This window comes from Bufo bufo, chromosome 6 (genome assembly GCF_905171765.1).
Source record: "Bufo bufo chromosome 6, aBufBuf1.1, whole genome shotgun sequence".
Taxonomy (NCBI): domain Eukaryota; kingdom Metazoa; phylum Chordata; class Amphibia; order Anura; family Bufonidae; genus Bufo; species Bufo bufo.
In genome coordinates this window covers 389,816,009-389,840,611 of record NC_053394.1, presented here as the reverse complement: position 1 = coordinate 389,840,611, position 24,603 = coordinate 389,816,009, and the positions used below count along the sequence as shown (strand labels likewise).

Here is a 24,603-nt window from a genome sequence, read left to right as displayed (position 1 = left end):
CCCCCCGGACATGTTAGGACAGGACACCATGCCACCGGACGGCTGACGCAACATTGCCTGAACGCTTCAGACAAACGTGTAACAAGGGACAGGAACGACCACCTGGACGTACCAGGTAGGACCACGTGTCACCAGGTGATGGACGTAATATTGAACGTTTCAAGCAGATGTACCCAAGAAATGAATATGACAACCTGGACGTACCAGGACGGACCACGAGCCACCCGCGTGGCAGACATACTTAGCCTGAACGTTTCAAGCAGACGTGCCACCGTAACGAGTATGGCAACCTGGACGTTCCAGGAGAAAACAACATAACACTGCTTGAACGCTTCAAGCGGACGAACCACATGAGATGACGAGACACCCTGCCACCAGGACACCGTGCCACGAAGTGGCGGACGTGACCAAGCCTGAACGCTTCAAGCAGACGCACCACAAAAAACATTTGACAACCTGGGATACAAGGCCGGACCACATGCCACCGGAGTGGCGGACACCACAAGCCTGAACGTTTCAAGCCGACGTACCACAAAAAACAAAGTGACCCCCTAGATATTCCAGGCGAAATCATGTGCCACCGGGGTGATCGACAGAATAGCGCCTGCATGTTTCAAGTAGACGATAAGGAACGTGTGACAGTGCCTGCGGCCAAACCCCCGTGACACATACCATACCCGTATGGACGATAGGACGTTTTACCTACTGTACGTAAATAAATCCTTCAACCGGAGTGGAGCGACAGATAACCGACCATAAGCTGCCACTGGAATCTGATGATGCAAGACAAAACGGTAAATCCCTCTTTTTTTTTTTTTTTTTTTTTTTTTTTTTTTTTTTTTTTTTTTTTTTTTAGCACATCGGCACTGCTGCTCCCACACAGAGAGACCAACCACGCCGCCCTGGAGCGGGACCACCAAGGACTCTGAAGTTTGTAAGGACTCTGAAGTTTTGTAAACCAAAAATGACACTTGCCGCCTGTGGGCACATATACACACAGAACTATGAACCACATAGGTCTGCTGAGGATCTAATTTTATAAGGCACTTGAAATGTGTATTTTAAATACTGTTGAATCCAGCGTATATATATATTTTTTTGATAACCCCAAAATCAGACCCGATTCCATACAGTGACAGCCCACGGACCAAATGTCATAGATTGCATGCTCTGAGTTCCCCTCCCCCACCCTTATTATAGAAGACTGAGCGTTCATACATGTATATAGATATATATGTGGTCCAGAAGGTACCAAACAAGGACATAGGAACGCAGTGGACGGCTGTGGCTACCCCTGGCCAGTCTGTACAGGCACAACATGGTGGATTCGCCAGCCAGCATAGCAGGTGTTGCTATACAGTACATTCATACTGGTGAATTACCAATAAGAGGTCTGTATCAGTTATGTATATATATTCGTGGGCGGGATTCTTAATACGGAGCGAGCGTTACCAGGGGCGGAGCCAACGTGAGTGCCTAGCAACCGGCACACGCGGCAGCTGCCGGCACACCCCGGCACGCCCGCCCGCACAACAAGCCCGCGCCGCGCCGCCCGGCATCCCTGCAAGAGTATATGGACTCCCCCACCCGTTCCCCCTGTGCGTCCCACCGTGAAGCGCAGGGAAAAGGTTGGTGCTGAGGGAGGTTTCTCTATGGATGCCGATGCGTTCCACTGTGGAACGCATCGGGAAGTAGTGGAGCTCCGGAGGTGGGCGGAATAGTACCAGCCGATGCGTTCCACCGTGGAACGCATCGGGAGTCTGTGTATGCTTATGTATATGCCCTATGGTGGTAAGATCCCGGGGTGAGGACCCGACCCGACGTGCGGTCCCCACACTGCTGCCCCGGCATAGGATGCCCCCGCTTACCTGACCGAAGCACCAGACGAGCCGCCGCAACCAATACTCACCCAGCCGAGACGAAAAAAGGGGCGGGACGTGCAGGAACCAGACGTGAACCGGAAGTACCAGGTAACTGGCTGCACGTCCCGTCCCTTGCACTCCTCGGGTTTTATAGCAAAAGGGGGCGGGGCCTATGCCCCTCCCACAAATACAGGCTGCACGGCAGCCTTAACTACATATATTTTTTTTTTAGGTGATTGTCTTAGGTAGGTGCTCATTTTTGCAGGATGAGATGACATTTTGATTGGAACTATTTTTGGGTTCATATGACTTTTTGATCGCTTGCTATTACACTTTTTGTGATGTAAGGTGAAAGAAAATGGCTTTTTATTTTTTTATTTTTTTACGGTGTTTACCTGAGGGGCAAGGTCATGTGATATTTTTATAGAGCCGGTTGATACAGACGTGGTGATACCTAATATGTCTACTTCCTTTTTTTTTTTTTTTTTACTTTATTTTGGGAAAAGGACGTTTTTTTTTTATTTAAACTTTTTAAAATATTTTTGGGGGAAAACTTTATTTTTTCACTTTATTTTTTTGTCCCACTCCGGGGCTTCAACTTTTGGGGGGTCTGATCCCCTTTACAATGCATTACAGTACTTCTGTATTGTAAGGCATTGGCTGTAAGTGTAATACACATACAGTTTCCTGCCTGTGAGATCCAGGGGGCTGGATCTCACAGGCTCTCCCCCGGAAGGCAGCCACGATGCCTAAGGAAGGCATCTCGCTGCCTTCCCTGCCATCCGGTCCGATGGCCAACCCGCACCCAGCCGGATCACGCACGTGCCGCTGTCAGCGCTGATCGCGGACGTGGAGGGGTTAATACGCTGGCATCTGTGATTTCACCGCCGCCAGCGCATACAGCAGGGGTTCGGCTATTAATAAGTCTCCAGATTCTGGTTAGTGCGCTCAGTCTGCCAATTTGAATGAGGATGAAAGGCCAAAGAGAAGGACAATTGGACCCCAGGCGAGTACAGAACGCCTCCCAGAATCTGGAAACAAATTGAGTCCCTGTATCAGACACCACATCAGAGGGAATGCCGTGTAGTTTCACAATGTTATCGACAAACACTTGAGCGAGAATTTTGGCATAATGTAAACCATATAATGATATAAAGTGCATCATCTTGCTGAAGTAGTCAACAACCAGAATCACAGTTTTCCCAGAAGAATTAGGCAAATCTGTGATAACGTCCATGGACAAATGAGTCCAGGGTCGGGATGGGATAGACAAGGGAAGTAGAGTTCCTGAAGGCCAAGTATGAGCCACCTTAGCAATCGCACAAGTATCACAAGCTGCCACATATCCCTCAACACATTTACGTAACCCTGGCCACCAGAGTCTTCAAGAAATGAGATCCACAGTGGATCTGCTCCCAGGGTGTCCCGTAAGAACAGTGTCTTGATGTTCCTTAAACACCTTGTGTTGTAGTTCCGAAGGGACAAACAACTTCCCTGGAGGACAGGAATCAGGTGTCTCTCCCTGGGCCTCCAACACCTCTGCCTCAAGTTCAGGATAAAGGGCGGATACAACTACCCCATCAGCCAATATCTTCTGGATCCTCCGAATTACCCCTCCCCCCGGGAAAGCTACGTGACAAGGCATCCGCCTTGACATTTTTAATCCCACGATGATAAGTGACAATAAAATTAAATATTGTGAAAAACAGCGACCATCTGGCCTGCCTTGGGTTCATACGACTGCAGGCAGGCCAGATTTTTGTGATCAGTAATTACCGTAATGGGATTAATGGCTCCTTCCAACCAATGACGCTACTCTTCAAAAGCCAATTTAATGGCTAACAACTCTATATTACCTACATCATAATTTCTTTCCGCAGAAGAGAGTTTTTTAGAGGAAAAATCACACAGGCGCCATTTACTAGGAGAAGAACCCTGCGACAAGAATGCTCCAACCCCTACCATTGCGTCAACTTCCACAATAAATGGTTGTGACACATCTGGTTACACCAGAATAGGAGCAGAAGCAAAACATTTCTTTATTGCTGAAAAAGCATGCAATGCTTCCTCAGACCAGACTCAGAAATCCGCACCTTTCTTAGTTATATCAGTTAATGGTTTAACAACAGTTGAGTAATTCAAGATACATTTACGGTAGTAGTTGGTGAACCCCAAAAATCGCATGAGTGCCTTCAGATATTCGGGTTGATCCCAGTCCAACACAGCACAGACTTTTTCCAGATTCATAAGAAAACCAGAAGATGAGAGTATGTACCCCAGGAATTGCACTTCAGGGACCGCAAATAAGACCTGTCTCATGTGATCCTTATGCGTCTCCATATCAGGGGAATAAATTAAAATATCATCCAGATAAACCAACACAAACCTGCCCACCAGATGATGAAAGATGTCATTGATGAAGTGTTGAAAAACCGCAGGAGCATTGGACAAACCAAAAGGCATGACCAGATTCTCAAAATGACCTTCAGGAGTATTAAAGGCCATTTTCCATTCATCCCCTTCCTTGACTCTTATCAGATCATATGCCCCCCTCAAATCCAACTTAAAGAACACCTTGGCGCCGACAATCTGATTGAATAAATCTGGGATCAAAGGAAGGGGATAGGGATCACGGATAGTGATGCGATTAAGCTCACGGAAGTCTAAACATGGCCTAAGAGTTCCATCCTTTTTTTTTTTTTAACAAAGAAGAACCCCGCTGCCATTGGTTATTTGGATGGTCTAATATGACCTTGAGCCAAACTCTCTGTGATTATGCTCTTGCATGGCTACTCTTTTGGGTTCAGAAAGATTATACAACCGAGACTTTGGCAATCTAGCTCCGGGAATAAGGTTGACTGGGCAATCATACTCCTGATGAGGAGGCAACTCCTGGTCTCTACCTTTAGAGAATACATCAGAAAAATCCAAAAGGAAGGAGGTAACATCTTAGTACTTACAACAGAAAGCGACGTGCTGAGACCGTTGTCAAGGCAGAGATCACTCCAATCGAGAATCTGTCTAGCTTGCCAATCGATAGTAGGGTTATGTTTGGTTAACCATGGTAAACCTAACACCAGAAGAGCAGGCAAACCCTCCAGCACAAAACATAAAATGGATTCAATATGAGAATCTCCCACCTTTAGGCGAATGTCCTGCACCATTTGAGACAGACACTTTTGAGACAGAGGGGCGGAATCACACAAATATTTTTGTCTAATGCGCTTGTTGTCAAACAATGCATGCGGACAAACTGGCCATCCACTAAGTTAACCCCTGCCCCACTGTCAATAAATATTTCCATTTCCACCGTTTTGGATTCTAGCGCCACCTTGGCAGGCAGGAGAAATCAGGTTCTACCGGTAAAAGACAAAAGTACATTCTCAATTTCCCCACCCACACTACCAATAGTGAGAAGAGGTCTAAACACATTTAGTTTCCCCCCCCCCTTTTAACCTTGATGTTTAACATAAGGACAGACGTTAACAAAATGTCCTCCTTGACCACAGAAAAAGCAAAGTCTTTTTCTCTGGATTTGTGTGAAATGCCAAGGCGTCCTTCAGGTTCTCAGACAGTCCTTGACAAAATTGACTATGGAGAGCTGGGTCATTCCACTCTGTATCCGTTGCTCACCTCCTAAATTCAGAGCAATAGGACTCAGCTGAACGCTCTCCCTGCCGCAAGCAACGCAACTTAGATTCGGCCAGGAAAACCCGATCTGGGTCATCGTAGATAAGTCCCAGAGCTCTAAAAAATGTATCTACCGACTGGAGGGATTGTGAACCAGTAGGCAAAGAGAAAGCCCAAGACTGAGCGTCACCTTTCAGCGACAAAATAATAATCCCCACTCTCGGACTCTCGTCCCCAGAAGAGCTAGGACACAGTCTGAAATACACTGCTCAAAAAAATAAAGGGAACACTTAAACAACACAATGTAACTCCAAGTCAATCACACTTCTTTGAAATCAAACTGTCCACTTAGGAAGCAACACTGAGTGACAATCAATTTCACATGCGGTTGTGCAAATGGGATAGATAACAGGTGGAATTAATAGGCAATTAGCAAGACACCCCCAATAAAGAAGTGGTTCTGCAGGTGGTGAACACAGACCACTTCTCAGTTCCTATGCCTCCTGGCTGATGTTTTGGTCACTTTTGAATGCTGGCGGTGCTTTCACTCTAGTGGTAGCATGAGACGGAGTCTACAACCCACACAAGTGGCTCAGGTAGTGCAGCTTATGCAGGATGGCACATCAATGCGAGCTGTGGCAAGAAGGTTTGCTGTGTCTGTCAGCGTAGTGTCCAGACCATGGAGGCGCCGCTACCAGGAGACAGGCCAGTACATCAGGAGACGTGGAGGAGGCCGTAGGAGGGCAACAACCCAGCAGCAGGACCGCTACCTCCGCCTTTGTGCAAGGAGGAACAGGAGGAGCACTGCCAGAGCCCTGCAAAATGACCTCCAGCAGGCCACAAATGTGCATGTGTCTGCTAAAACGGTCAGAAACAGACTCTATGAGGGTGATATGAGGGCCCGACGTCCACAGGTGGGGGTTGTGCTTACAGCCCAACACCGTGCAGGACGTTTGGCATTTGCCAGAGAACACCAAGATTGGCAAATTCGCCACTGGCGCCCTGTGCTCTTCACAGATGAAAGCAGGTTCACACTGAGCACATGTGACAGACGTGACAGAGTCTTGAGACGCAGTGGAGAACGTTCTGCTGCCTGCAACATCCTCCAGCATAACCGGTTTGGCATTGGGTCAGTAATGGTGTGGGGTGGCATTTCTTTGGAGGGCCGCACAGCCCTCCATGTGTTTGCCAGAGGTAGCCCGACTGCCATTAGGTACCGAGATGAGATCCTCAGACCCCTTGTGAGACCATATGCTGGTGCGGTTGGCCCATGGTACCTCATGTGGCTGGAGTGTGTCAGCAGTTTCTGTAAGACGAAGGCATTGATGCTATGGACTGGCCCGCCAGTTCCCCAGACCTGAATCCAATTGAGCACATCTGGGACATCATGTCTCGCTCTATCCAGCAACGTCACGTTGCACCACAGACTGTCCAGGAGTTGGCAGATGCTTTAGTCCAGGTCTGGGAGGAGATCCCTCAGGAGACCGTCCGCCACCTCATCAGGAGCATGCACAGGCGTTGTAGGGAGGTCATACAGGCACGTGGAGGCCACAGACACTACTGAGCCTCATTTTGACTTGTTTTAAGGACATTACATCAAAGTTGGATCAGCCTGTAGTGTGTTTTTCCACTTTAATTTTGAGTGTGACTCCAAATCCAGACCTCCATGGGTTGAAAAATTTGATTTCCATTTTTTTATTTTTGTGTGATTTTGTTGTCAGCACATTCAACTATGTAAAGAACAAAGTATTTCAGAAGAATATTTAATTAATTCAGATCTAGGATGTGTTATTTTTGTGTTCCCTTTATTTTTTTGAGCAGTGTATAATTTGCACGATTCCCTGAAACAAACAAAGTTGTCACTTCCCCCGGAAAACCTATCCGGGAGAGTAACCTTCGGTTCAGGGCAGACCTGGTTCCCACTGCCGGAACCCACCGCCTGTGGTCTCTTAAACTGTGCAACGGCCGTGCGGAGGTCAGCCACCTCCAAAGACAGCCCCTGCATACGATCGACCAGTGCAGAAATAGTATCCATAGCTGCATTAATAAAACAAAGGATAACGTCTTCGGCGGTTGATAATGTCACAGGTCAAGGTGAAGGGAAAACGCCAAATACACAACACTACGAATAGACAACAATCTAGGCCTCAAAAGCTAAGGAAGAGGAATGGTGATCTCCTAGTAATTTCTAGGCCTTTCTCTAACTCCTGCCAGTATGAGCAGATCCTGATGGTGGAAATACTCATACATCGGATACCTAAAGCCCTGCAAAAACTGACGAGCCCTAGGATAGGTAGCAGGGGATGAGACAGCTGATTCCTTCCAGAATGAAGGAACCTGCATCTCTCTGAGGCCTAGAAACAACACACACCAGATAATAAGAAACAGCGAAGGCAACAAGTACTTAGCTTAGAGATGAATGGAGAAGCAGGAGATCCAAGACAAACCAGCACTAGCAACTTCAAGCAGAAACTATCAACCGCATGGCCAGCAGTGAGAGGCAGATTTAAATAGAGCCTCATCACTGATAATGAGCGGCACCTGAGGAGAGGTGAGATCCTGCCAAACAACAATATACATAGAGGAAAACAGAAAGACCCGTCAGATAGCCTCATGTGCAGCAAGTCTATCCGATCTTCTCACCTCTCTCACAGGAGGGACCGTGACAGTTGGACCAACTATACGAACAGAGAAAGGCCATAAACGATTTCTTGATTATTAAAGCGGACAGGAGTACTCCCTTGTGTAACTTCGATGTCAGCCAGTGGCAGCTCATGCGTGACACCTGCCGTTTGCTCAGACCCTTTGAGGACTAGTGATGAGCGGCAGGTGCCATATTCGATTTCGACGAAATTCGTGAATATTCGATAGAATATTTTCGTTTTATATTCGTCGAAATTGAATATTCGTCATTATTCTTGTTATCGCGATTAATATGCGATTTAAATAATCGCGTATTGCGATTTTAACAGGCTACTCTCCTATTGAAATAGCAATGCGATTAATTCAAGTTATAATAATTGAATTTCGATTTTAACGTAGCACTGCTATATTCCATATTCGTTAATTCTAGCTTAATATGGAATATAGCAGTGCTAAGTTAAAATCGAAATTCGATTATTATAACTTGAATTTTTTTTTTTTTTTATTGTTATATTTTTTTCTTTCCCACTTCCCTAAAGTTGTTCTTACCTGTCCTTTGGATTCCTGGCTTCCTTGCTGCTCCAGTCAGTGCCCGTTGCCGCTTCTGCCGACTTCCGTGCTCATGGAGCGTCCCCATCACCATGGGAACATCTCCATATACTAGAATGTACTGTCGGATTTGAGAATTACGTGAAAAATCGCAATTCGATTATTTCAAGTTATAATAATCTAATTTCGATTTTATTTTAGCACTGCTATATTTAATTCTAGCCTAATATGGAATATAGCAGTGCTAAGTTAAAATCGAAATTCGATTATTATAACTTGAATTAATCGAATTGCGATTTCAACTTGGACCTGGTTTACTATGGTTGGCTTGGTAGAATTAGCGAATATGACGAATGTATTCGTCATATTCCACAAAACGAATATAACGAATGTATTCGTCATATTCCACAAAACGAAGATAACGAGGTATTCTGCATCTTCGTTTTAGCTACCTATTCGTCAACTTCGCAAATTCTAGCAATCATATAGGAAAGTTTACTATAGAGACAGCTAAGTTTAATTCGCTATGCGATTATATGACTGCTTTTTAAAAAAAAAAAAAAATAGAATAATTATAATACCTGATAATTATTATAATTATTCTATTTATAAAAAAAAGCAAAGTAATATAATCGCATAGCGAATTAAACTTAGCTGTCTCTATAGTAAACTTTCCTATATGATTGCTAGAATTAGCGAAGTTGATGAATAGGTAGCTAAAACGAAGATGCAGAATACTTCGTTATCTTCGTTTTGTGGAATATGACGAATACATTCGTTATATTCGTTTTGTGGAATATGACGAATACATTCGTCATATTCGCTAATTCTACCAAGCCAACCATAGTAAACCAGGTCCAAGTTGAAATCGCAATTCGATTAATTCAAGTTATAATAATCGAATTTCGATTTTAACTTAGCACTGCTATATTCCATATTAGGCTAGAATTAAATATAGCAGTGCTAAGTTAAAATCGAAATTCGATTATTATAACTTGAAATAATTGAATTTCGATTTTTCACGTAATTCTCAAATCCGACAGTACATTCTAGTATATGGAGACGTTCCCATGGTGATGGGGACGCTCCATGGGCACGGAAGTCGGCAGAAGCGGCAACGGGCACTGACTGGAGCAGCCAGGAAGCCAGGAATCCAAAGGACAGGTAAGAACAACTTTAGGGAAGTGGGAAAGAAAAAAATATAACAATAAAAAAAAAAAAAAAAGAATATTCGAAATATCGAATTTATATCACTATATTCGAAATATTCGCGAATTAGCGAAGTGCCGATATTCGCGAAAATAATTCGATATTCGAATATTCGCGCTCAACACTATTGAGGACGCCACGTTTGTCATTCCACTGCTTCATGTCCTTAAACAGATTCTGGTAAATCTGGCTGATCAGGGGACTGGAGACGTGGCGCCTATATCTCATGACCACATGAGCCCTGTGGGTGCTGAGCTGGAGGAGGAGAAGGACATTGGAGCACAAGCGATGTGTAGCGAAATGGGTGGTTTTTCTACACAGGTGACAGGAGAGGAGGAGCAGGAGCAGCCAGAGGAGCTACAGGGCGATGAGGAAGACCAGGCAGAGGACCCAGACACACCGTGGCAGTATGCAGTGGAGATGGAGGCAGGGAGTCCCTCCGAGTCACTTGCACAAATGGCCCGATGCATGCTTGCTTGCGTAGTGACAGCTGAATTGTCACCATTTGACAGAGGAATAACTTCTGGCTCTCCACCTTGTTGGACCCTCGCTACAATTCCAAAATGGGGGGCTTTTTTAATACCCACTGACAGGGAGGACAAACTGAACTACTACAGAGACATCCTATGTAGTCAGTTGACCGCTGCCTATCTGCGCCATCGTCCATCCTCTCGCCAGTCTGACCGGGGGGGCCCTCTGCGCTCATGTTCCATTGCCATGGCTGCTGGGGAATGGTGGGCTGGCAGAGCAGTACCAGCTCCATCAGCAGCAGCCGGAGTCTAGAGTCGCTGATGAGCAGCTTTCTTCACCCGCATAGTGAAGAAACTACACACCAGTAGCTAGACATAGAGCAGAACCTGAACCAGCAGGCTGTGGCATACATGGACAGCACCCTGCCAGCCGTCATTGAAGATCCGCTGGACTACTGGGCAGCTAAACTGGATTTGTGGCCGAGTTTGACTTGGAAAAGCTGTCCTGCCCAGCCAGTAGGGTGGCATCAGAGCGGGTGTTTAGTGCAGCGGGGGCCATATTTAACCCAAGAAGAACTCGCCTGTCCACCCAAAAATGTGGAGAGACTGACCTTTGTCAAGATGAATCAGGCGTAGATCAGCCAGGATTTCCACCCATCAATGCCTGATGCATCAGATTAGATCATCTATGCCGCCTCACCCAAACCTTGACAAAATAGTCTGGTTTATGCTGGCTACCTGCCTCAGCTTCTATTCTGATGCTGCCACCCGCCAGATGCCACACATCTGATGCCAAGTGCTCCATCTTACACCTACCTTAGTCAGCAGGTACTGGTAGTGCCACCCACCTCCCCACTCTATCACTGGGTCACTCTGTGGTCTCCTCATGCTGCTGACACCTCCATACTATGTCACCTTGCCACTCTATGGTCTCCTGATGCTGCTGCCACCTCACCACTATGCCATAGGGCCACTTTGTGGTCTCTTGATGCCACCACCACCTCCAGACTCTGTTATTGGGCCACTCTGTGGTCTCCTCATGCTGCTTCCACCTCACCACTATGTCATAGGGCCACTTTGTGGCCTCCTGATGCTACCACCACCTCTAGACTCTGTAATTGGGCCACTCTGTGGTCTCCTCATGCTGATTCCACCTCACCACTATGTCATAGGGCCACTCTGTGGACTTCTCATGCTGTTTCCACCCTCCCCAGTACATGACTGGGACACTATTTTGCCTTTCGGACAGGCTGACATCATCATTTATTTGCGCAAATAAAAAGAACCCTCATCAATCCAACTACTGGGTGGTTTTTGCGCCGTGGGATATTTCTTTTTTCTATTGAATCATCATTTATTTGACCTTTCTTCTGATCTGTCAGAAGGAAGGAAAAATGAGACACACAACAGATCCTGTCTGTGTAGCAGCTGTAAGGCCTGTATGGTCCCATCAGAATTGGCTTATGATTTGGTAGCCAAAAGCGGGAGTGGGTGCAAAACACAGAAGACATGCAAATATTCTATTCACATGTCATCTCTGTTTTGGATCCACTCCTGTTTTTTGTTTTGCATTAGCAATACTGATGAATTACTGACCAAATGCTGACTGAGTGAAGGTGGATGCTCAACAAACAGGATCAGTTTTTTGTGGGTTATTGTTCTGACAGATCAGGGGAAGGGCAAAATAATCAGTGACGTCAACACAAACTTACTGCTGACACCCTCTCCACTCTGTGGGGGCTCTACTTGTATAAGCGTTTAATAGAACAGGTTCTGTAGACATCTTTGTGGAATCAGCTGACGACGGTGTAAAAAGAGTGCACTTCTTCTGGACACTAACATCAAACTGTAAGGCTGTTATTTGGTCAGTTTTGGCCCGTCACTGCCCAAATAAGTGAAGTGTGCAGTGATTTTAAGAGTGACGCCTGTCATCTGCATGTCATACTGACTCCCAGTATTATTTCACTACCACAGCAGATTCCCTATGCGTGTTACTGCAAGGCACAGTGTTCTACACCACTATAAAGGCTCACTGCAGCCCGGAAATAGCAGTTTTTTTTACGCGATTCGCAGCAAATTAATTCGGATCGAACCGAATCTTTTCAAAAAATTCGGCGAACCGGACAAATCAAATTTGTTTTGAAATTTGCTCATCTCTAAATGTAACATAATATAGCATATGACTTTATTGATCCAGAAGGAAATTCCAACCCCACGTGACAGTACCTGATGCATCAGACTAGATCATTCTGGGTGCCACACAAAAAAGACCTGTTTCTTCTGGTCACCTGCTTCAGCCACACACCTGCTGCCATCTTCCCCTACTGCCATCTTGTGCTGTTACTACCACTGTTATTGTCCCATAGCTTATCCACTCTGTGACAGGGCCACTGTGTTGACTCCTCGTGTGGTTGCCAGCTTCTTCACTGGTGGGGCCACCATGTTGACTTCTCTCGCTGTTGCCACCTTCTTTGACGGGGCCACTAGTGTCCCTGTTTGGCCTTGTTGACATCACAATTCTTTTTTACCCTTCTTCTGATCTGTCTGCAATGAAAAACCCCAAGGATCCTGTCTTTGGAGCATCCGTAAGGCCTGTATCACACAGTCCCTATTTTGCATCAGGATTGGCTCATCATGTGGTAGCCAAAAGCAAGAGTGGGTCCAAAACACAGAAGACATGCAAATATTCCAATCACGTGTCATCTCTGTTTTGGATCCACTCCTGTTTTTGTTTTTTTTTGTGTTTTTTTTGGCCTTGGCAATACTGATGGATTTCTGAGCAAATGCTGACCATGTGATAGTGGAGGCATAAAATACAGGATTAGTTTTTGGGGGTTCTTATGTCGGATCAGAAGAAGAGCAAAATAAACAGTGACATCAACACAAACTTACTGCTAATACCCTCTCAGTGCTCCAGACCAAAAAAAATGACCAGGAGCCATTGGCTCCTAAACTAAAAGATTTAGGAGCCAAATTACATTTTTTAGTCGCCAAATTTAAAATGCATATCATTTAAAAAAAAGGACTTGGAGAAGATTAGACACAGGTCACAGTAGTGAGCCAGCACTACATATAGGAGAAAACAGCACCACATACCTCTCACATCCAGGGACATCTTCTGGGGGACAAGGTGACTAAAAATGGCGAATTGCGTGGTTTAGAGTTTATTTTTTTCTGTTACGGCCTTCACCGAGCGGAAATATTTTTTTATATTTTAATAGCTCACACTTTTTGGAACGTGGCGATATGTAATATGTTTATTCTTTGTTGTTTGTAAATTTTATATGTAAAACTGGGAAGGGGGCCATTTAAACTTTTAGTATTTTGGTGTTTTTTTTAAACTTTTTTTTTATTTAATAACCATTTCTTCCCTTAGGGACGAGAACCTGGATCTTTTCATCCCTTGTGCTATTTACCCTGATAGAGCTGTATCAGGGTGAATAGGATCTCACACATCTCCCTGCTGCCCTGTGCTCTGTGCACACAGCAGCAGGGAGCTGAACATGGCAGCCAGGGCTTCAGTAGTGTCCTGGCTGCCATGGTAACGATCTGAGCCCCAGCAGTGTAATCTGCCACTGCCACCAATGAAGGGGATGGGACCCTGTGGCCACCATATAACAATGGGGGGGGGGGGGGGGACTTGTGGCCAGTGATAATGGGGGGGGAGGACTTGTGGCCAGTGATAATGGGGGGGGGGACTTGTGGCCAGTGATAATGGGGGGGGGGACTTGTGGCCAGTGATAATGGGGGGGGGGGGGAGAGGCATTGGGGGGGTGCACTGCACCACCAATAAATGTAATTAAAGAGGACCTTTCGTGGGTCCAAAGAATATGAACTTAGTAGCAGGCTGCATAGAGCGGCATCCAGGGATCTAAGTGCACTTACTATTATTCCTGGGCGCCGCTCCGTTCACCCGCTGTGGCCTCCGGTAATTTCTCAACATTCAGAGCAAGGAGGAGGAGATGCCAGTGTCTCTCCGTCTCCATGACAGCAGCGCTGTCCAATCACAACGCAGAGCTCAGAGCCAGGGAGAAAAAAAACTCCCTGGCTCTGAGTTCTGCGCTGTGATTGGACAGCGCTGCTGTCAGGGAGACGGAGAGACACTGGCATCTCCTCCTCCTTGCTCTGAATGTTGAGAAATTACCGGAGGCCACAGCGGGTGAACGGAGCGGCGCCCAGGAATAGTAGTAAGTGCACTTAGATCCCTGGGCGCGCGCTCTATGTACCCTGCTACTAAGTTCATATTCTTTGGACCCATGAAAGGTCCTTTAACTCCTTTATACAATTGTCTGCAGCAGTATCACAGACCCGGCCTCAATAACAGGGCATGCGATCTGTGGCACCTGAGGGGTTAATTGCCGCGTATCGCATGCCCTGTTATTGAGGCCGAGTGCTGGGTCTGTGATACCACTGCCTATACTTATGTTTTACATTCATTGGTGGCGCAGTAGTGACAGCTCCTCCTCCCTGCTATCTCCCTATTGGTGGTAGTGGCGGCCGCGTCACAGTGGAGAGGGAGGGACTCCTTTCTTTTCCACTGTGCTACTGATTGAAGAGAACTTAGGCTGCGCAGGAGCGCGGCGGTACAGTCGCAAATGGCGACAAGACTTGTCGCCATCTGCAAATTTTAAGGCGCATTGGCGACCGTTTTGGTCGCCATCTGGAGCCCTGCCTCTCCACTCTGTCATGGGGATACTACTTGTATCAGCGTGTAACAGATCAGGTTCTGTAGAAATCTATGTGGAATCAGCTGATGACAATGTAAAAGGAATGCGCTCCTTCAGTCTATGGTGGAATCTTGGGCCACTGCACGGTATTTTATACCTGGCATTGACCTGTAACTCACACTTGAGTTATTTGGTCAGTTTTAGCTCCGTAACTGCCCAAATAAGTGAAGTGTGCAGTGATTCTAAGAGCGACACCTGTCATCTGCATGTCTTACTGACTCCCAGTATTATTTCACTACCACAGCAGACTCCCTATGTGTATTACTGAAAGGCACAGTGTTCTACACCACTATACAGCACAATTTACTCATCTCTACCCAGAATATGTTCAGACCAGGCTGAATTCCACTGTCTCTGATGCGGGTCATCACCCTCTGTATGTTCGCAGTGCAAGATCACTGGCCCTAATTCATTTAACCCTTTACAAACATCCATTACTTATTCAAATCAGTGGAAACTGATGAGGCTGAAGTTGGTTTTTTATTCGTCAGTTTCTTATCCGCATCTTTTGTATTTTTGTATTTTCTTTTTTTTTTATGAGGAGACTTTATCACCAGTAATATAGTTGCAGTGAGCGTCTCGAGGGGAAATCAGGTGAAAACGGCATTAAAATACAAAAGACGGACACAAAATGGGCAGAAAAGTGTGATTTAAAGACTGAAATGAATTCGGGCACTGATCTCACACTGGTGACATACAGAGGGTGGTGCCCGCACCATATACAGGGAAGTTCAGCCCAAACAGGTTTTGGGCACAAGAACTGGCAGCAAAGTGGACAGACGGACACTGTCACTGATTTCAATAAGTAACTGGTGTTTTAAAAGGATTAAATGAATCTGGGCCGGGCTGAACTGAAATGTATATGATGTGAAATCAGTGTCCGAATTCATTTAAATATGACCACCTTTATGGGGGCACTGTGGATGACAATGTTATGGGAGAGCTGTGGATGTCACTGTTGTGGGGGGTGCTGTGGATGGCCAGTATGAAGCCGGGTAATTCTGCTCGTAGATGATAAATATGATATCAACAGGCACCAAAAAGATATAGAATTAATAATAACGGAGAAGAAGTGCGCAGGTCTCAGGTGTGAGGCGCTGACGAGAGAGAAATCATAGAACGGAGAAAGGAAATTCACAAGTAAAGTGACTGAAATAAATAATAGTAAAATCACCAACCCATATGACAGATATCTGTAGGGGATGTGTCCTCCCCGACGCGCGTTTCAGCTGCTGCCTTCATCTTGGGGTTGGCGCTGCTGTGTGTGAGAAGCCTTTTATATCGGTGTATAATATAATACTCACCACTTATTTATGTGGCGCATGCGCGTACAGGAAGGAAGGAAACCCTGTCCCCGACACTAAGAGGACACGTAGGAAGCAGGGAGGGAAGTGGGACAGGAAGCGGTGGTCTCGTGCTACCACGCCAGCACAGGGGAGGAGCAGCACATGATGAGGAGTATTTATGCTCCATATTGAGAAGGGCAGTATGACCTGGGGAAACAGGGAGAGATTCTGGAATTCTTTGGATTTCTTCATTCAATCCCTCCGGTGTCAGAGTCCGCATCCTGACCCTCCAGAAGTCTTCTCCACCGATTTAGTCGTGCAGACTAGTGTTGAGCGAGCATGCTCGGCCGAGTACCGCATATGCTCGAGCGCCATGCTTGAGTCTCCTCCCCGCACGTTTCGCGGTTGCTATGCAGCCAATAAACGTGCAGGTAAGTACTTCCCTCACTGTAATGCCAGTAGCCATGTTGGCTACTGGCATTACAGTGATTGGCTGGCTGGAACACATCATCAGGTGCTATATAGCACCCGATGATGCATGTTTGGCTCATTTGTAGTCAAGGAAAGCTGCGCTTAGGAAGGGACAGATAGTGTAGGGAGTGTGATCGCAAGATTCGCAATCTATTTAGTTGAAAAACGTTTCAAAGACCCAAAAGTCCTTTTGAGGACTATTGTGTGTGGTGGCAGCAATATAATATAGTCACCCCCCAAAAAAATTTCCATCATTTTAACCTCTTCAGGACACACGACGTACCGGTACGTCATGTGTATTTCCGATCACCGCCGCCGGCGGGCGGTGATCGGAACCCGGTGCCTGCTCAAATCATTGAGCAAGCACCTTGGCTAAATGCGCGGGGGGCCCCCCCCCGTGTCAATTCAGACCTGCGGTTTGCTGCTTTTACCGGCGGCTGGCGGCGGTGCCATCGGGAGCCCATGCGGCTGTAGGGGGGACCTGATGGCATGGAAGGCAGCGCGATGCCTAAGGAAGGCATTGCGCTGCCTTCCGGTGACGAGCCTGTGAGATCCAGCCCCTGGATCTCACAGGCCGGAAGCTGTACAGTTGTGTTCAAAATTATTCAACCCCCAATGCTGTAAAGGGTTTTAGGGAATTTAGTGTACATTTGTAATTGTGTTCAGAATGAAATCTTACAAGGACTTTTTAAAGAACCAAATGCAACTAAAATGACATCAATTGTTTTTGTAATACAGTATTAAATGTTTTTTTTGTGATTTCTTCATTGACACAATTATTCAACCCCTTAAAGACTACCACTCTTAAGAACAGAGGTTCATTCAAGTGTTTTCGATCAGGTATTGAAAACACCTGTGGATGTCAAGGAGCAGCAATCAAGCATAATAAGCACCAATTAGGCAGATTTAAAAGGACTGTGATACTCAGCTCCTTCTAGACATTTACTGGTGTGTTTACAAACATGGTGAAGTCAAGAGAATGGTCCAGGAAGACAAGAGAAGAGGTGATTTCTCTTCACAGGAAGGGCAATGGCTATAAGAAGATTGCAAAGATGTTAAACATACCAAGAGACACCATAGGAAGCATCATTTGCAAATTCAAGGGGCACTGTTGAAACGCTACCTGGTCGTGGCAGAAAGAAGATGCTGACTTCGACTGCTGTGCGCTACCTGAAGCGCAAAGTGGTGAAAAGTCCACGTGTGACTGCTGAGGAACTGAAAAAAGATTTGTCAGATGTGGGTACTGAAGTTTCAGCTCAGACAATAAGGCGCACACTGCGTAATGAAGGCCTCCATGCCAGAACTCCGAGGCGCACCCCCTTGCTGTCTCCAAAGAATAAGAAGAGTTGACTGCAGTGTGCCAAAAGTAATGTGGACAAACCACAAAAGTTTTGGGATAGTGTTCTGTGGACTGATGAAACAAAATTAGAACTGTTTGGGCCCATGGATCAACGCTATGTTTGGAGGAGGAAGAACAAGGCCTATGAAGAAAAGAACACCTTGCCTACTGTGAAGCATGGTGGGGGGTCAATCATGCTTTGGGGCTGTTTTGCTTCTACAGGTACAGGGAAGCTTCAGCGTGTGCAAGGTACCATGAATTCTCTTCAGTACCAGGAGATATTGGATAAATATGTGATGCAGTCCGTCACAAACCTGAGGCTTGGGAGACGTTGGACCTTTCAACAGGACAATGATCCCAAGCATACCTCCAAGTCCACTAGAGCATGGTTGCAGATTAAAGGCTGGAACATTTTGAAGTGGCCATCGCAGTCACCAGACTTAAATCCGATTGAGAACCTCTGGTGGGAATTAAAGAAAGCAGTTGCAGCGCGCAAGCCTAAGAATGTGACTGAACTGGAGGCTTTTGCCCATGAAGAATGGGCGAAGATACCCGTAGATCGCTGCAAGACACTTGTGTCAAGCTATGCTTCACGTTTAAAAGCTGTTATAACTGGAAAAGGATGTTGTACTAAGTACTAAGATTGAATGTCACTTGGGGGTTGAATAAAACTGATAATGATGTGAGCACAGAAAAGACATTTGTGGTTATTTCATTATAAATGTTATGTTATATTTGTCTGACTTACAAGTGCCTCTTTGATTTAATTGTAAACAAGATGACTGAAATGATCAAAATCAATGTCAAACTGGCCAAAACACTCAATTTCAGTGGGGGTTGAATAATTTTGAACACAACTGTATGAGTAATACTCACTTTATTACTCATACAGCCAATGCATTCTAATAGTATTGGAATGCATTGTAAAGGGATTAGACCCCAAAAAGTTCAAGTCCCAAAGTGGGACAAAAAAAAAAGTTGAAAAAAAAGTCCCCCCCCCCCAATTTTTTTTTTAAAGTTTCAAGTAAAAATAAACAAAAACATAATTTTCCCCAAATAAAGTTAAAAAAAATTGGTTAAAAGTATACATATTAGGTATCGCCGTGTCCGTAACGACAGGCTCTATAAACATGTCACATGACCTAACCCCTCAGATGAACACCGTAAAAAATAAAAACTGTGCTAAATAAACAATTTTTTTGTCACCTTACATCACAAAAAGTACAACAGCAAGCGATCAAAAAGGCGTTTGCCCACCAAAATAGTACCAATCTAACAGTCACCTCATCCCGTAAAAAATGAGCCCCTACCTGAGACAATCGCCCAATAAATTTAAAAAAACTATGGCTCAGAATATGGAGACACTAAAACATCATTTTTTTTGTTTTAAAAAAGCTGTTATTATGTAAAACTTACATAAAAAAATAAAAAGTATACATATTAGGTATCTCCGCGTCCGTATCGACCGGCCCTATAAAAATATCACATGACCTAACCCCTCAGATGAACACCGTAAAAAATAAAAACTGTGCTAAATAAACCATTTTTTGTCACCTTACATCACAAAATGTGTAATAGCAAGCGATCAAAAAGTCATATGCACCAGAAAATAGTGCCAATAAAACAGTCATCTCATCCCGCGAAAATCATACCCTACCCAAGGTAATCGCCCAAAAACTGAAAAAATTATGGCTCTCAGACTATGGAAACACTAAAACATGATTTTTTTTTTGCTTCAAAAATGAAATCATTGTGTAAAACTTACATAAATAAAAAAAAAGTATACATATTAGGTATCGCCGCGTCCGTGACAACCTGGTCTATAAAAATACCACATGATCTAACCTGTCAGATGAATGTTGTAAATAACAAAAAATAAAAACTGTGCAAAACAGCTATTTCTTGTTACCTTGCCTCACAAAAAGTGTAATATAGAGCAACCAAAAATCATATGTACTCTAAACTAGTACCAACAAAACTTCCACCCTATCCCGTAGTTTCAAAAATTGGGTCACTTTTTTGGAGTTTCTACTCTAGGGGTGCATCAGGGGGGCTTCAAATGGGACATGGTGTCAAAAAAACCAGTCCAGCAAAATCTGCCTTCCAAAAACCGTATGGAATTCCTTTCCTTCTGCGCCCTGCCGTGTGCCCGTACAGCAGTTTACGACCACATATGGGGTGTTTCTGTAAACTACAGAATCAGGGCCATAAATATTGAGTTTGGTTTGGCTGTTAACCCTTGCTTTGTAACTGGAAAAAAATTATTAAAATGGAAAATCTGCCATAAAAGTAAAATTTTGAAATTGTATCTCTATTTTCCATTAATTCTTGTGGAACACCTGAAGGGTTAACAAAGTTTGTAAAATCAGTTTTGAATACCTTGAGGGGTGTAGTTTCTAGAATGGGGTCATTTTTGGGTGGTTTCTATTATGTAAGCCTCGCAAAGTGACTTCAGACCTGAACTGGTCCCTAAAAATTGGGTTTTTGAAAATTTCGGAAAAATTTCAAGATTTACTTCTAAACTTCTAAGCCTTGTAACATCCCCAAAAAATAAAATATCATTCCCAAAATAATCCAAACATGAAGTAGACATATGGGGAATGTAAAGTAATAACTATTTTTGGAGGTATTACTATGTATTATAGAAGTAGAGAAATTGAAACTTGGAAATTTGCAATCTTTTACAAATTTTTGGTAAATTTGGTATTTTTTTATAAATAAAAATGATTTTTTTTTACTTCATTTTACCAGTGTCATGAAGCACAATATGTGACGAAAAAACTGTCTCAGAATGGCCTGGATAAGTCAAAGCGTTTTAAAGTTATCACCACTTAAAGTGACACTAGTCAGATTTGCAAAAAATTGCCTGGTCCTTAAGGTGAAATAATGTGTCCTAAAGGGGTTAAATACTGTGTTTCTATAAAGGGTGTCTGCAGTGACTTGTGACCTCTGTGCAATACCTTCTGTGTGTCAGGACAAGTGATAGGAAAAATATAAGTAAAAACTATTTTCATTTTTTCATACTTTTACGTACTTGGTCCATATACTGTGCTTGCTGTGAACTGTGACATCCGTGCCACATCTTGTGTGTCAAGCGTGCATATAACATTTAATATGAAGAAGGCAAGCATTAAAGGGGTATTACCATCATAATGATCACTGTTAAATCTGTTAATCATTTGACAGTGATCATTTTTGTAAATATATTTGATTAACCAATCGGTCTCCCCTGGTTACGGCCACCGCTCTTCTCCACAATCCCTGTGGCCGCACTTGCGCAGAAGACTCCTTTTGTCCCGGACGGGCCGCTCGCTGTCCTGAACGCGCACGCCACTGCGCATGCGCCATGGTGACTTCTTCCTGGCCAGAATAGTACAGAGCGGCGCACGCCAGCTCTTTACTATACTGGCCAGGGATAAGTCACCATGGCGCATGCGCAGCGGCGTGCACATTCAGTCCAGCGCGCGGCCTGGCTGGGAGAAGACGTCAATCAAGATGAAGCCCGCCCCCAGCCAGAATCCAGGAAGTGAACGGCGCGCTGGCAGCAGGTAAGTATGAAAAGGCGCCATGGGAATAGTAGTTTGCAACCTGTGCCACACCAAAATAAGCTGGGGCATGAACACTAGCAACTTCTTCACCACCAGCATCATCCGCCACATGGCATCCAAGCAACGTAATAAGTGGGACGAACGCCTGGGTCCACAATCTGTGTCTGCGGGTTACACCACTGCCTCCTCTTCCCCTATGGTACGTGCTGGCCAATCTCCTGTCGAAGGCGCAGACGAGGATGCCTCCCGCCCTGCACCTGGACCTTCGCAAGCACCATCAGCGAGAGTGGGGCGTTACTGGGCACACAAAGGGGAACATAACGCCCCTCTGGGCACCTTCAGGGTTTTATAAAAGTCGTTTTTCTGCAAAACTGCTAGACGGATTACAATAAAAAAACAGCACAGCCGATTCAAGGTAAGCTGTGGAGCATGACTGGTTTAAAATCTGAATTTGTGTTATACGAGGTGACAGAATCCCTTTAACAATTTTTCCTCTAAAATAGATTTTTTTTTCCGGTTTTATGCGTATTATTGTCAGTCAGTAAAAGTGGCGTACTACTCGGACAACATGGTTTCCAGCAGCGATCTGGGAGTCCAAAATGCATCGAGACATTCTCCCCATGCTGTTCCAGAACCATTTTGGTGGCGTTTCCATCTATTTCTGACCTTTTCCTATGAACCAGGCACCCTCCCCTCTTCAGAGCAGGGGGTGCCTGGTTTAATGCTCGGGTTCTCCCATTGACTTCCATTATACTCGGGTGCTCGGTTGAGCATCCGAACATCCCGATGTGTTCGGCCAGAGCACCCGAGCAGTATGGTGCTCGATCAACACTAGTGCATACCCATCTCTACACCATGTAAGTATCAAACCGCCATCTTTATTATGTGTGATGGTGAAATGACGGATAAACTTCGGTTAGATTTCCCTGCATTAACCCCTACAGAATATATATATTTTTTTATTCAGTTTAAAAAAAAAAATATTTCTCAGCTTTTCCGGCAGATAGTGATACCTCGTAAACTAGTTATTACTTTACATCCCCCATATGTCTACTTTATGTTCCTCATTCTGTAAATGTTGTTTACGTCACATTGTAAAAGTTTAGAAACAATTCTTAAAATATTTAGGCAAATTTCCCAAACCTACTTTTTAAAGGGGTTCTCCGGTCTTTTAATATTGATGACCTATCCTCAAGATAGGACATGGGTATCGGATTGGTGGGGATTCAACATCCGGCACCCCACAGGTCAGATGTATGAGGAGAAGGCGCGCGCCGTCTCCTGTCCTGCTCGCCGCTGCCATGTCTTTGGCAACCAGGAAGAGAGACGGGAGACTGCAGGCGCGCACCGCGTGTGCCTTCTCTTCATACAGCTGATCGACTGGGGGTGCCGGGTGTTGCCCCCCCCCTCCTGATCTGATATTGATGACCTCAGCTCACCTATGATCTTGATGCGCTGCTGGATCCTGTAGTTCTTTCGTGTGCTGGCACACTTACTACAATTTCTGCTATTTCAATGTCCGGAATGGTATGAAGGATAAGTTTATTCCTCTCAATAGGTTGGTGCCGCAATTACACTCAATAGATTAATACCGCAGTTACACCAGACGCATTTCGAAACTGTACGTTTTGTTCCTCAGTGGTTGCAATAGTATAAAAATGAGGGACCAATCGCTCCTTATCCGGAGCTGTGCTGATATCAGAACCTGGGCCGGACCGTGTCAGGATGTTTTTGTAGTATTCTAGTCATTCACAATGCACACCCTGCGGTTTCTTCAGTTCTATATACCAACAAATTAAACCTCCAAATTATCTAGATTTGAAAATCCAATACATAAAATACAAAACATAAGTTGATCAACAAGTCATAAAACTGGGAATAAAAAAATATAGAATAAAATAGACACATGTAGTGTAAAAGGGCTAATGTGGTCTTCATTCTGGGGTGTTAGTTCGCTCTGCAGGTCTGTCTTCATTTTATTCTATATATTTTGTTTTATTCCCAGTTTTATGACTTGTTGATCAGCTTATGTTTTGTATATTATACAGGGAGTGCAGAATTATTAGGCAAATGAGTATTTTGACCACATCATCCTCTTTATGCATGTTGTCTTACTCCAAGCTGTATAGGCTCGAAAGCCTACTACCAATTAAGCATATTAGGTGATGTGCATCTCTGTAATGAGAAGGGGTGTGGTCTAATGACATCAACACCCTATATCAGGTGTGCATAATTATTAGGCAACTTCCTTTCCTTTGGCAAAATGGGTCAAAAGAAGGACTTGACAGGCTCAGAAAAGTCAAAAATAGTGAGATATCTTGCAGAGGGATGCAGCACTCTTAAAATTGCAAAGCTTCTGAAGCGTGATCATCGAACAATCAAGCGTTTCATTCAAAATAGTCAACAGGGTAGCAAGAAGCGTGTGGAAAAACCAAGGCGCAAAATAACTGCCCATGAACTGAGAAAAGTCAAGCGTGCAGCTGCCAAGATGCCACTTGCCACCAGTTTGGCCATATTTCAGAGCTGCAACATCACTGGAGTGCCCAAAAGCACAAGGTGTGGAATACTCAGAGACATGGCCAAGGTAAGAAAGGCTGAAAGACGACCACCACTGAACAAGACACACAAGCTGAAACGTCAAGACTGGGCCAAGAAATATCTCAAGACTGATTTTTCTAAGGTTTTATGGACTGATGAAATGAGAGTGAGTCTTGATGGGCCAGATGGATGGGCCCGTGGCTGGATTGGTAAAGGGCAGAGAGCTCCAGTCCGAGTCAGACGCCAGCAAGGTGGAGGTGGAGTACTGGTTTGGGCTGGTATCATCAAAGATGAGCTTGTGGGGCCTTTTTGGGTTGAGGATGGAGTCAAG

At 44.9% G+C, this 24,603-nt stretch overlaps 1 protein-coding gene across 1 annotated transcript in view; it reads left to right on the top strand.

Annotated features, from left to right (window-relative positions):
- LOC121003518 (zinc finger protein 850-like) overlaps window positions 1–24,603 on the top strand; it is a 732,238-nt gene that overhangs the window by 102,358 nt on the left and 605,277 nt on the right. Inside the window, exon 6 of the mRNA XM_040435420.1 lies at window positions 3,132–3,140. Within this exon, the coding sequence (XP_040291354.1) occupies window positions 3,132–3,140 (9 nt within the window). The remainder of the gene's footprint in view (window positions 1–3,131; window positions 3,141–24,603) is intronic.